General features: G+C 38.5%; 2 protein-coding genes across 2 annotated transcripts; one reads left to right on the top strand and one right to left on the bottom strand.

Moving 5' to 3' along the window:
- The first annotated feature begins 2,330 nt into the window (after window positions 1-2,330).
- Window positions 2,331-8,968, top strand: LOC148878137 (transcription factor ILR3-like). The gene is made up of 5 exons (XM_088949215.1): window positions 2,331-2,933; window positions 7,351-7,413; window positions 7,622-7,699; window positions 8,109-8,271; window positions 8,493-8,968. The coding sequence occupies exons 1-5, from the start codon at window positions 2,794-2,796 to the stop codon at window positions 8,757-8,759; spliced, it is 711 nt and encodes a 236-aa protein (XP_088805341.1). The 5' UTR covers window positions 2,331-2,793; the 3' UTR covers window positions 8,760-8,968.
- Window positions 8,969-10,590: 1,622 nt separating this feature from the next.
- Window positions 10,591-11,761, bottom strand: LOC148878136 (uclacyanin 1-like). Its single transcript, XM_088965963.1, has 2 exons — window positions 11,477-11,761; window positions 10,591-11,320 (listed from the first exon to the last, which is right to left on the bottom strand). The coding sequence occupies exons 1-2, from the start codon at window positions 11,637-11,639 to the stop codon at window positions 10,791-10,793; spliced, it is 693 nt and encodes a 230-aa protein (XP_088822089.1). The 5' UTR covers window positions 11,640-11,761; the 3' UTR covers window positions 10,591-10,790.
- Window positions 11,762-13,485: the final 1,724 nt, after the last annotated feature.

Here is a 13,485-nt window from a genome sequence, read left to right as displayed (position 1 = left end):
GATCAGGTATATTCCTCCCATTTATCTTTTGGTACAGATCTGGTTTGATTATGGTTCAAGTAGGATCCTTGAATATTGTATTCTAAATTTAGGGAATATGATTCCCAGTTGGGAGAAGGTAGGAAATTTTTGAAATTCGCCCACCCATTCCGCAACTTTTATGGCGTCCATTAGATGGATCCTACCATTCTTTCAGAAACCCATGTTCTTTTTTCAGGTTATGTGGGGACCAGGAAAAGTGTATTTTCTTGGCTATCACTTACCCGAGTAAGTGATACCCATCAAGTAGGTGGATAAATAACTTTCCCACATGGGGAAAGTTGCCAACACTTGAATGGGACAAAAATGGCCCTTATAATAATGGATTTTTATGGATAAAATGGTTATTGGCTTATTTACCTGAGAAATAAAAGAACCTGGGTAATTGCACTTACTTTGGTAATCGGGTAAATAACTTACCGAAAAAAACAAATGGAGCCCTAAAGGAATGTGCGTGTAGTAATAGGGAGGGCAACTTTCTCCACCACATTAGGTAGTCGGCCTTCTCGACCTAATTGACTCCCATCACTATCTATGTTCCTGATCATGTATCTGAATTAATCCTCATCCCTATCCCCACCAAAGTAGTCTCCATACCTAGCTAACCTAACCATGCTAGGTATGGAGACTACTTTGGTGGGTATGGAGATGGGGATTAATTCAGATACCTGATCAGGGATACAAATAGGGTTGAAAGTGAAGTCCTTGCCTTGATTGTAATATATGAAATAAATACTTTTAAATATTAATTATATTTTAGTTTAAAATATATATACATGATGATGCACGTTTTGGCAGGTGACTTGGATGCCTTGGATGCCTAACTAAACAGTTCCTACCTGGAAGGCGACTTGAATGCCTAGTTGAACAATTCCTAGCTAGAAGGTGGCTCGGATGCCTAACTGTATAGTTTATTGGGGCAACCTGCAAGGAAATAGTGTCAGAGTGCCCGGGTTGCTTTACTCGGGGTGGGCACTCTGATGCTTAAGTCACCAAGCTAGAGATTTTTGATAGAGCTAAAAGTGAGATAGAGAGTTGCGAGAGCTAAATTGCGCATGTACCTTGTAAGGTTAGAGGTAAGGCCCTTATATAGGCATTGTTTGGCATGAGCTTTACGCACCATGTCCGAGATCTCCAAGAAGATGTGCCTAACTGATCTTAAGTCATCAGAGGTAGTCATGCACATAGACCGGTCTTTGTACCTTATTCAGTTTCCTCCGAAACATTTGGTGTGGGAGCTGACTTCTGAGAGACTCGAGAGTGACAAGATGCATGCAAAATTGGTCGATGAGCACGTTTCATAGGTTGCCACCTAGACCTCAATCAGGTCGGCAAGTCCTCGAGGGAGGTCACTCATGTCGAGGTCACTTCGACCGTTACTGACGAGGTACCACAAGTAGGCCCTGACCGGTAGGGGCAGGTCGCTAGGTCGGTGAAGGCAGGCAGCCAAGTCGGCGGAGGTGGGTTGCTAGGTCAACGGAGGTAGGTCGCCAGGTCGGTGAAGGCATGTCACCAGGTCGGTGGAGGTAGGTCTCCAGGTTGGTAGCTGAGGCAGGTAGGTCGTTAGTTGGGACTCCATCATTTTAGCTAAGGGAAGTCATTGCCTAGGTGATGTCGGGGTGTCATCCTGCTATTCTGAGATGACATGTGTCATGATATCAGTGGAGGGCCAAATTTGCCCTCATCAGTATATATATCAAATATTTTAAAATGTTTTTTGTAAATATGTTCTTTAATAGATTTATATTCATTTTAACTTAGATGTTAGTTAAATGTTAAACAAATTTAGATTAATGGATTTTTTTCTTGTTTTAATAAATTTTTCTAAAATAAACTTTTAATTAAAAATATAAAAAAGAATTGGTTCAGTCTCCATTAGAGATGAGGGACGGGTGTTCATTTTTTTCTCAATGAGGAAAATGATCCCCATTGCCATTCCTAGCATGTGTAACTGGGTAACTGCATCCATATTCGATCCATATTTTCTTTGTATCCAAGTTTAGGATGGAGATGCATTACCGGCATGAATCAAATCATGCCCTAATGTAGACATAATGGTCATTTCCTTGTTCCATCTATTATATGTTAGAAAAGAAAAAAGCAAACAAGTGGGAGAATATACTATTAACTGAACAAATGGGGAATCTTGCTTAATAGTAGTTATTAGCCTTTTATATATGTAAAATACTATTAAATGAATATTTAACATATTTGACCACATGATGTAATACAGTTTATATTATTATCATATGATGAACAAAGATACCCAAATTCTTCAGTGGTGTCTGCACCATCGTCACATGTGATGTGAGATGTGGAAGCTGAAATGAATTTGTTTTATTTCAATCTTGAAAAGTACGAATAGGTTCATTGTAAAATCTCCACGTGAATGCGTATAATGTAATGGGCCTAGTTTTAGTAACAACAGGTCCAGTCCTACAAGGATTACAGGCTCACCGCTCATGTCCAGTACGAAGCATTACTTCAAGCCCAAGTACATTATCTAGGTTTCGATTGGTGACTGGTGATTGGTCAACTGGAGTTCCAAGTTTCAATTTCCCCACGCTTTCCAACCATCAAATCTGAAGCCTTCAGCTTTGCCTAAGCGTTTCTCTTTTCCATTCTCTTTTCTCCCTTGAAATCGTTTTATTTTCTTCATACCCCCCCGTTCCCCTGTCTATCCCCAAACCACCAAACCTTCTTGGACTCGCAAATTCCAGCCAGGAAACTTGGTTTTCTGGCCATCTATCCAACATGGGTTCTCCGGAAAACTCTAATTGGCTTTATGAATACGGCTTGATGGACGATATTACTGTTCCTGGCGGAGATTATACAGCGCCTGCGACTGGGTTCCAGTGGAATTCGCAGCCGTTGAATGGTTCAACTAATGTCAAGTACGTGAAGTTTTGAGATGTTTTCCCTCCGATTTTGGTCGGTGATGCTCCTAATGGTCTTACACGTTTACTGTTTTCTTCCTTTCTGATTCTCGGATTTCCATTTCGCATTTGTGAATTGCTATGTTATGTTAATTGGACTACTCAATCCCTTACTGAAATTTCAAAGTCGTCGATGTGTAAATGAGTGAAATACTGAAATCAAGAAGCAATTAAAAAGCGGAGGTGGTTCTCCGTAGAACTTTTGCTTTTTATTTCTTTCCTATTTTCTTTTAATAGTGTCTTCAGTTTAGAAGGGATTCTTGTCAATTTCTCTATAATAGATTGAGATTTTCGGACATGGTAGGATGTGAAATTTGAGTGTTTGAAATTGGAGTGGGGAAATGATAATTAAAAGAGAAAAACCTATTTTCTTGCATAATTCTTTTTTTTTTATATATATTTCTTTGGTTTTGTTAGCTTCTTGAGAGTTTTCGTTTCCAACTAGTACATTTTTATTTTATTTTGGTATTGGGAAATTATTTATTATAGAGGCATATGCTTTTATGAAATTGTAACATTGCAAATAATTCCTTTTTATTGCGATTCAAAATTCCAAACAAATTAGAAAAACAATTAAGATATGAAAGAGGAGAAAATCATCCGAAAACATGGATCAACATGATTCAAAGATAAGGGGGAAAGTGGAATCTTTGTTTGCTGAGAAACCTTACTGTACAAGCTGCCTCTAGAAACTCCCAGCTTTGCTTGGTCATCCTTCAAATCATTTGATTTCCTTGTTGTTACAATCCATTTATCCCATGTTTGTAGTATGGGATGCTGTTGTGGGTATATCTGTGCTTGGGTTCCCTCCCTCTAACAGCTAGCTTTTAGGGGTGAGTTCTCCTAAGGCTCATAACAAATGGTATCAGAGCCTACACTATGCCTCCCAGTTGCAATCGTGCCGCGCAGGTGGTGACGTTGGTATTGCAGTGTTCGGCTAGGACTAGGTGGGTAGTGCAAAGCCAGCTTGCGTGGGCGCCGGGACTGCAGAGTGTGGTGGAATGTTACGATCCATTTGCCCCATATTGGTAGTATGGGATGTTAATGTGAGGTATCCCACATTGGTAGTGTGGGATGCTGTTGTGGGTATATATGTGCTTGGGTTCCCTCCCTCTAACAACTAGCTTTTAAGGGTGAGTTCTCCTAAGGCACATAACACTTGTCAAATAAGGAACCAAGATGGTCGCCTATTTTGCAGAGCTTATATAACAGAAGCACAGTGATGTTAGACATATAGGAAAGCATTGAATTATCTTTTAACCTCACTTCTTCCACTAATGCCATTGCTGGAATTGTCTTTTCTACTGGATATGTTCTGTTCCTCCACACATTTTAAATCCTGGAGTGGATCAATCACCTGTACTTTCTTGGAATTACCAATTCTTCTGGCCTTGAGAAATAAGAAATGCCTCACTTGCATCTCTAGTATCTCTACATAAATTTAAAGTGAGCACCTAACAGAATTGAGCTTGACTGAGTCGCCCCCAAAGAGCAATATGGTACTAAGAAGACTATGCAGTGAAATGATGATATCTTGAGATGACACTAATATTGATTGGTATATTTTAGTAGCTAAATTGAAGAGGTTGTTAGTCATGGGCTATCGTGGGGTTCATCAAGTGAGAATGTGCGTCTTGAGCATTGTATGATTAGTGCATGCTAATTAGGTTCTAAGAAAAAAAGCTATAGGACAGTTATACAACCAGCAATACTATGGTGCATAGTGTTGTGCAATAAAAAAAGCAACATAAACATGTCCATATACCGAACAGAGAAAAGATGAGGATGTTGAGATGGACAAGTGGTAAGATCAAGAAAGAAGTAGAAGTGAGTCTGTTCTTTGAGAAAATGAGGGGAAAGTATATTAAGATAGTATTTGCCTATTTACTGCATTGATAAGAAAGACTTACCCTGTTCAAGTTGGAAGTGCATTGATAAGAGAAGAAGCAACCAAATCTTAGGGTGGAATGACATAATAGGGCATGTTTGCTGACTCCACATGGTTGAATAAGGTTTTGTCAAGTTGAGTATCATATGAGAACATGGAACCTTGACATCAATGTTCCATGGGAGGTGAACTCATATTTCTCAGATTTCTTCTTATCCTCTTTAACCAACTAGTTGAAAGAATAAATTTAATTGGCTAAAGGGACCTGCAATCCGTTGGGAGAAAACATGTATAATTTCTTATGGAAATATACATGCACAAGCTATAAGCTTTAGGAAGTGGCCCCAACTCCCGTTGACATTGACAAAAGGAAGAAAGTTTCAAGCACAAAACACAACCATGAGAATAAAAGGCCCAAATCTCTCTCTCTCTCTCTCTCTCTCTTTTTAAAAGAACACGCCAATTTTGTTGATCCCATTGGAAAATTGTTATTGGTAACAAAATTCCTTACTTTAGAAGGAAGTAGAGATGCTTGGTTATTGCTGAGGGGAAACGAAACTGGTATATTTGAAGGACTAGTGATGATTTTGCATAATATGGAAGAGAAGAAACCATCATATTGGGTTTAGTTTAGATGAAAATACCTGCTTAATTTCTGTTTAATTTTTCTGAGTTCTATTGGATTTGGATGTTATTTTTCATCATGCCACATATGCGATTTTAGTATGGGTCTGTAGGAATTGGGATGCATTGTGTCTGAATTTGCTGTCCCATAATCTATTGCATAATGTGCTATGATTTTCTGTCACAGAATGTATAGATATGTGACCTGGTCTCAGAAATTATGCATGTCATATGCATTCAAGAGAGAAAATGAAACAAATATCACATTTGTTCCATTTGGAAGTTTCTAGGATTTCAAATAGTTGGCTGGAATCCCCATCCAACAACCATTAGTCAGTTTGTACTGGGTTTAGTTTCACAGGTTAAATATCTGATTGGCGGTTAAAAGGGAAATTTGTTCTAAAGCCACATTTAGGTTTCATTATGGTGCTATTTTTTATGAGTATATTTCCAGAAGGTTATTCCCAAGAATTTAACTGATAGGGAGTCCCGCTAGGAATTATGATTAGCATTGGACAATTTTACTGGTTATTTTTGTAGTAAATGGGGGGTGGGGGGGGGAGAGGTAGATAAAGGCAAGAAAGATGGGATGATAACAATAATAACATAACCGAGTAATTATCAACTCCTAGAAGTTTTTTTAACCTTATAAATAAAAAAACTTCTAGAGGTTTTATGTGGGGTATTTTCTTTGGTATATTGAAGGCTAGGCGATGAGAACCTTTCTTGGTTTTCTTGTCATAAATTTAGGATTACTTCTCTTTGATTCTTCGAAGCCTTGTCTCAGGAAATCTAAATATGCTTGTGTTTTTTGTTTGTGAACTGCCATGAGGATGTAACTTTGAGATAAAGTCCAGTTGAAAGTGCTTCTAATTTCTATGCTTTTATCTCATGACAACTTGGCATAAAAAAGCTGATGAAAGTAGCCCTGAGCTCTGCCTATTGGCATAAAAAAGCTGATGCTAGCAGGTTGCAGTCCCAGGTGCCTTCCAAAAGGCTGGTATTGGAACCTTCTTTCAGACATTACTCTCATGTTGTTTCTTGCATATGCTTTTATTGAGAGAGACTCCACAGAATTCCTTAAACATTATGACCACAAATTTAGAAAGGATGGGGCCCTGTTTCTTTCTTTAGTATATAGAAGAGTTTCATTTGTTTTTTCACTAGAAATGCACCCCTTTTTTAACAACAGAAGGTGTGTCCGGGTTGCTACCCATGCCAAAATCCTCCAAATCAGTGTTTGTGATGAAGCATGTAGTTAAGGTGGCTAGGTGATGCCTAGGTGTTTTAGCCTGGTAAGGTGAGTTGTTGCCTGGGCAACAAATAGCCATCACTTTGGCAATAATAAATAAATATAAGCATTTTATAATGCATGTATATGTAATAAATTAATTAGTAAATGATTAATTAAGCATTTTATTTTGGAAATAATTACAAGATCTTGAAGAACCTCCCAGGTTCAGAGGAAAATACACAAGCATATAAACCCTATTTTTTTTCTCTATATATATTACTGTCTGTCTGGTTTTGCCTAGGCAATGCTTTATTCCGAATCCCTGAGTGTCAAAGGTAATTGTTTTGTTTTGAGGTAATAAGTAACATGGTAAGCATTTATTGGGAAGTATTTCTTTCCTGTCAAGTAAAAAGGAAGAAAAATAAGATTCTAGCTTCCTGAATCCTATCTTTAGTTTCACCAGGTGTTTGTATTTTTCCTCTTAAGTAGTTTATTTACACCAAGGATACTTGGTTCATGGATGATACCAAAATATTGCCTGTCCTTTTGTGCTTTATTTGTGATGCTCTATATATAGAATACATTTTTTCTCCTTTCCCTCTTATGACAAAAGACCTATCTGTTTTCAGTGCTGAAATTGATTGTTCCTTTGGAGATTCAGATGGATTTAAGGAAGTAGGCTCACGAAAGCGGTAAGTAGCTTCTTAATTTGCAAGTTAGGAAAACAAGGTACTTTGCTCCATTACAATACTTTGGATTTTTCATTACTTATCAAAAAGAAAAATACTTTTGGATTTTTCATAATTTCTGGTTGGATGAGGTTCTATTTGCTTTTAGGCTTCATGTGCAAGTATATTATTTTCCCCATGATATCTAATTTATATTGAATACCTATTTCAGGGTGAGGACAGAATCATGCAGTGCAGCTGGCTCTAAAGCATGTAGGGAGAAAATGCGGAGGGATAGGCTGAATGACAGGCATGCTTCCCCCCCCCCCTCTTTAGTGTGTATTGTATGGTTCCTGTTTGATTACCAATAATAGAATTTGCACTGTTGTAACACTCCTTTTACATGTGCTAGCCTGTATTATCTATTATGCCACTGCTCCCCTTACCTTCTTTGAAGTTTTTAGCTAGGGGTCTTTGCAATATGCTGAAGAGTTCCTTTTCAAATCCTATTCATAGAGAAGAAAAGAAAACTAATGGATATTTCTCGTAGGAAACAGTGCGATGCATGGTCAAAATTCAAATATGAGGCTGACACAACTTACAAACTTTCAATGTGGCTAGTTTTATCTGTATTTGTGAATGTTGCTTGGTCACTTGCAGCCCCTTGTTTTAACTCTCTCTCTCTCTCTCTCTCATATCATTTTTGATGTTAATACAAGGTTCTTAGAATTGGGTTCCATCCTGGAACCTGGAAGGCCACCCAAGATGGACAAGGCTGCTATATTGAGTGATGCTATTCGAATGGTCACTCAGTTGCGAAGTGAAGCCCAGAAGCTGAAGGAATCAAATGAGAGCCTACTGGAGAAGATCAAAGAGCTGAAGGTAAGCCTGGGGTTCAATTTGCTATTTCAATACCTCTTGTCATTACATTAAGGATGTGTTTTGTTTAGCACCCAATACTTTCCAAATTTGCAATTTGCCTGTTGGCTCCTGAACCTTATATGGTTTGGTGAATTTAAATTTTCTGATATTTCCAATATAATAGGTGACATTATACTACATCTTTGTTTTTTGTTACACATTGTTGCTTTTTAATATGGTAGGCCGAGAAGAATGAACTTCGTGACGAGAAACAGAGGCTGAAGACAGAGAGAGAGAAGCTGGAACAGCAAGTCAAAACTCTGAGTGCTCCACCAAGCTTTCTGCCTCACCCTACGACTATCCCAGCTGCATTTACTGCCCAAGGCCAAGCTGCTGGCAACAAGCTGATGCCGTTCATTGGCTACCCAGGGGTTGCAATGTGGCAATTCATGCCACCCGCTGCAGTTGATACCTCACAAGATCATGTTCTCCGGTCCCCAGTTGCTTAAGTTCTGGGCTTTCAATTTCCTGGAGAAGTGTTCACTTATTCTTCTGTCTTTATTCCCATTACGTTAGTTTTGGTTAGATCTTGGAAGTCTGAATGACGTAGATTAGGCGGGTGATTACACACTGGAATTTGTGAACTTCCATTTTATCGTTGCTTCAAAATTGTGAAATTTCAATAATCAAATCTGGTAATTTATTTGAATTTCTGTCACATTTTAGTCATCGTGTATTTTTTGTTAAACGCCTATTGTTAATCCTAGTTATTTTGTATAGCCTGTGAATGTTTGTGCAGAACCCGCGGAAGGAGTAACTTCAGTTGTGGCATGCATAAGAAATAGTAGAAATAAGAATATATAAGAACAACTAAGATCTGGGGTGCTAGGTAGAGAGCTTCATCTCCTTCGTCCTTACTCAGGTACAGCTAAAGGAGATAGTGATAAAGCGTCGCAGCTAGAAGAATTTACTTCTGAAGGAAAAATGAAATTGTGGATAACTTTGATTTTAATGGTTTGAGAAGTTCAGAGCAATTACCAGAAAAAAAAAAGGAGAAACTCAGAGCTTAGAAACCTGACTTGAAAATCAAATAAACTAAATGCCTGAACCCAAGCTCTAGCTATTTCGGTTTCAGATTTCTATCAGTACTGGGCCATATAACTCTTTTTCTTTTCTTTTCTTCAGTAGGGGAGGAGAGGGGTAGACCAGGGGTGGACACCTGTACACTGGACCATATAGTCAATGTGCCCAGGTTGAAGAAATAAATAAACCAAGTAGAAAAGAAGCGGAAAGCATTACCCAAGATATTCTTTTAATGCTTCTGACCCAGTCAAATTTCAATGAAGAAATGATAAAATGGAAGAATAAGCCCAAAATATATATGCTTAGAAATAGAGAACAACCCACACATTAGATATTTGCCTCCTAATATTGGAAATTTATAAATATTTTCTTGCAAGGAATGGAATTGGAGATATTTAGAAGCCTAAGAAAAGGAGAAGATATTAGAGATACTGGCAAGAGCAGAATTACAACTCATAATAAAGCTTCTTCAACCCCTAAGGCGGGATTATGTCCCGAGTCTCCTCCGCTGTAATTAGGGGTGTCAATGGACCAGTTTTGGGTTGGACTCCGTCCAAATCAAAATTTATTTGGACAGACCAATAAGATATATTGAATTTGGATAGATTGGATAGATCAATATGACATATTGGATTGGACCTGGTCCATCCATAATGAATTTATATCGGATTGAGCCAATATCTGGTCCATTGATAGAAGATTAGAACATAGGTGTCAATGGACCAGGTTTGAGTTGAAACCAATCTAAATTAACAGGAATTTGAACAGATTGAACAGTCTCTGGACCGGTCCAAAATGGTCCAGAATATTCATTGGACTGGATTGGACCAGGTCCACTTGTAATGGACTCACATTGGACCGGACTGGATTGGACCAAATCCCGTCCAATTGACACCCCTAGCTGTAATGAGACAGGGAATTTAGGAATTGAGCTAATAATCACTTTACCAGCCTACCAGCTGATGACCAAGTAGTTCAGTCGTCACTGGTTAATGGGCATACTCCCTCAGATCCAGACTCGTGGAAACACATTCTCCCCGTTCAGTAAACTGTAAACGTCAATGGGCCCGAGACCTTGTGGGGGGCAAAGCCGCGTTACATGTACCAGAAGAAAAAATCTCTAGCCGCCAACAATTATGAATTATCATTGGAGAGGGCTTTCCCCCCTTTCTCTTTCTCTTTCTCTTCACCTTTTTTTTTTTTTGTAATGAGCTACACAAAAGGTGAATAGGAGCTTTAGTTTATGCATACCTATCATTTATCTTAAATAAGATTGTGTTAGCTCTTTTAGTGATGAAACTAGGGTACCCTTGTTTCTTCTTATGTTATAGCATGGAACATCAAGAACATAAAAAAAAAAAAAAGTACAGAAGCTTTTGTTTGTTCTCAGGTCGTCCCGGAGGCCGGCGAAGCAGCAAAATGAAACACAAGGACTAATGACTTATTAAACAAATAGGTTAAAGCGCCAGAACCATCATCATCCCCAAACTGAAACCCGTCGCGAGCTTCACTTGCAGATTTCTACTGGTTTTTGATGAAGAAGATGGTTGAGGTGGAGGTGCAGCGGAGCTTGAAGGGGATCTGGTGGGTTGCTCCACAGGTGACTCGGTAGAAGGAACCGTTTGTGGTGTGGGACTGCTAGAAGGTGATTTAGATGGGGCTAAAGCGGGGGACTTAGACGGAGGGCTGGAAGGAGAGAGTTTCTGTGAAGGTGGGGGAGTTGAAGTTGCCACAGGTGGCGGGGCTGCCGGAGGAGTGACAGGAGAAGCGGTTGGAGGGGTGGAAGAAGCCAGAACGTTAACTTCAAGCTTCATCCCTTGGTCACAATGTCCAGTCTTTCCACAGATGAAGTATCTCTTGACCGGAGAAGAGAGCTGGATTGTAGTATTGCCGTCATTGTAAGATTTGATTGGGTTGCTTGAGGAGCAGGAGTCATAGTCCGCCTTCGTAACCTCTAGTACGTCGTGGATGGACGAGTACGTGAAAACTGCAAGCAATGAGCACAGAAAGAGGGTTTCAAAAGCAAGCTGGTTGAAATTGATCAAAAAAGGGTCTGGATATTCTTTTGAAACGATCATTTACTAAAAATGTGCAATGTGGGTAATTGAGAATTTGAGACTTGAGAGAGTGATTGTTGACTTACTCAGGCTATCTCCAACAAAAAACGACTGGCTTGCTGCCCAGGTCTGTAAGTCGGTGGTTGTATCCCACCCACTTGAACCTCCCACCTTTAAATCAGCCCCTACGGCTAGCTGGACAATCATGGTTAAAGCAGCTAAGCCCAAGAGTGTTCTCGACTCTGTCATTTTTATCTTGCAAAAACACAGAGAGAAGAAACAACTTGGACTTGGAAGAAATCCGGAGGAGTGTGAGACAGAGGAAAGATGGGAAGGATTGTGTTTGAATCAAACATATTTATAGAGATAGAATATGGAGAGTAGTCTTTCCAGAATGATGAATCAAAGATTAGTTCATGGCTCAAATAATTTGAATCATTAAATGACAGGCTGTCTAGGCAATTGCTCAAACTTGTCATTTGTTTTTTTATTTTCTTCTTTTGAGTAGGTTTAATTTTCAGTATTGCAGTTGCAGTTTTACTTGCTTAATCTATGTACATCATGTTACAGGGCTCCCTCCAATACGCGTTGTTTGACTGGGTATTATTTCAGAACCCAAATATGTAGACCAAAGTATGTTACAGCATTGCAGGTTTGGTTTTATTTTCATAGTTGGTGAGTTCCACGAGTATGCTGACAATCAAAGTTACAGAGTCAACAGGGTTGGCTCATTCAAAATCCATTTCTAAATGTATCTGTGCCAGAATGTGAGTTTAGGGTGATAGTTGATTGCTAGACCATTTCTTCTAAGTCTGGTTCATGAACCAGATGCTCTAGATCCTAGATTGCTCGCCGGACATTCTTCGATATACAGCATATATCTAACTGCATCTATCTATAACACCATTTTCGTGTAAAATCTAAATATCTTGGAAGCAAAATGCACCCAAGTTGCAGTTGGGGCTAGTTTCTTATCACTTCTGTCTTTATAAAAAAAAAATTACTTCATATATATGCTTGAATGTTTTTCATTTATATATTTTCTAAAAGCCCATATGTCTGACCCAAGATCTGGCTTCGGAACTTGGAAAGGGGGTTTTCCTCCCTCGAGACAGAGAGGTATTTATGTATTATTATCTTTTTTTTTTATTTTACAAGGTAATGCTAGAAGATCCCATTCCTGGTAAAATACTGATCCCTTGGAGAACTAAACTTCCTGGTTAAGTGGTAAAATTCATCCATAAACCAGATCGCGGGATGAGCTTGTTTCATATTTCATTAAACGGTCATTTAATAAAACACTCGATATATTTTTTCATGGGTTTACTAAAACCTATCCTACAGTTGCCTTACATTAAAACACCCCTATATCTTGCAATTGATTTATTAAATCAACTTTTCATCAATAAAAGTGGAAAATAACAATAAATTTAATCAAAAGAAAAAAAAACGCAAAGTTTTAAAAGGTTAAAGGCATAGTTGAGGCATAAGCCTCAAAGTTTAAGGAAAATTAATTAAAGTTTGCAAATTGATGAAAATAACACATGATATGTCAAATTAAAATGATAGAAAGTACACATATCCATAAACTAGAAGTTTATAAGCAATACGTTTGGGCATTTAAGCATTAAATAAAACAATAACTAATCAACTAACAATTATAAACATTTTACATTTCATGTAAAAAAGCAAATTTAGAATAAAGAAAACAATTGACTTGATTTGATCTACAACAACAACAATAACAATAATATATTATTATTATTATTATTATTATTATTATTATTATTATTTTTGATGAAGGACGATTTGACCCAACCTATGAAACGGTGACACATGGACACTGACTTAGCACAAGCGATAGCTTAGCATTGTAGCTTGGTACGACCAAGTGACGGGCCTACGAAGCAACTCGCTACATTGTAGCTCACGAAAGGAGAAGCTCGCCGCAACGCATGCCCCAGGCTCCCCAAGCTACCTTGAAGAGATACTCCGAGGCAACTTTAGCTCGCGAGCTCCAAAGCAGACAAGTCATCCCAAGGACCAATTCCACTAAGGGTAATCCTGGAGTGTTCCAAGCTCGCTACAAAATAGC

The sequence above is a fragment of the Nelumbo lutea genome, chromosome 1, assembly GCF_056320005.1.
Source record: "Nelumbo lutea isolate HS-2025 chromosome 1, American lotus-T2T, whole genome shotgun sequence".
NCBI lineage: Eukaryota > Viridiplantae > Streptophyta > Magnoliopsida > Proteales > Nelumbonaceae > Nelumbo > Nelumbo lutea.
Note: the sequence above shows the minus strand (reverse complement) of the source record. Positions and strands in the feature narration are given on the sequence as shown.

What these genes read in the sequence shown, in the direction of transcription:
- LOC148878137 (XM_088949215.1), top strand. Translation starts at nt 2,794, where the DNA reads ATGGGTTCTCCGGAAAACTCTAATTGGCTTTATGAATACGGCTTGATG. An exon ending in AATGGTTCAACTAATGTCAA is followed by an intron (nt 2,934 to 7,350) that starts GTACGTGAAGTT and finishes ATCTGTTTTCAG; the next exon opens with TGCTGAAATTGATTGTTCCT. An exon ending in AGAAGATCAAAGAGCTGAAG is followed by an intron (nt 8,272 to 8,492) that starts GTAAGCCTGGGG and finishes TTAATATGGTAG; the next exon opens with GCCGAGAAGAATGAACTTCG.
- LOC148878136 (XM_088965963.1), bottom strand. Translation starts at nt 11,639, where the DNA reads ATGACAGAGTCGAGAACACTCTTGGGCTTAGCTGCTTTAACCATGATT. An exon ending in TTTTGTTGGAGATAGCCTGA is followed by an intron (nt 11,321 to 11,476) that starts GTAAGTCAACAA and finishes CATTGCTTGCAG; the next exon opens with TTTTCACGTACTCGTCCATC.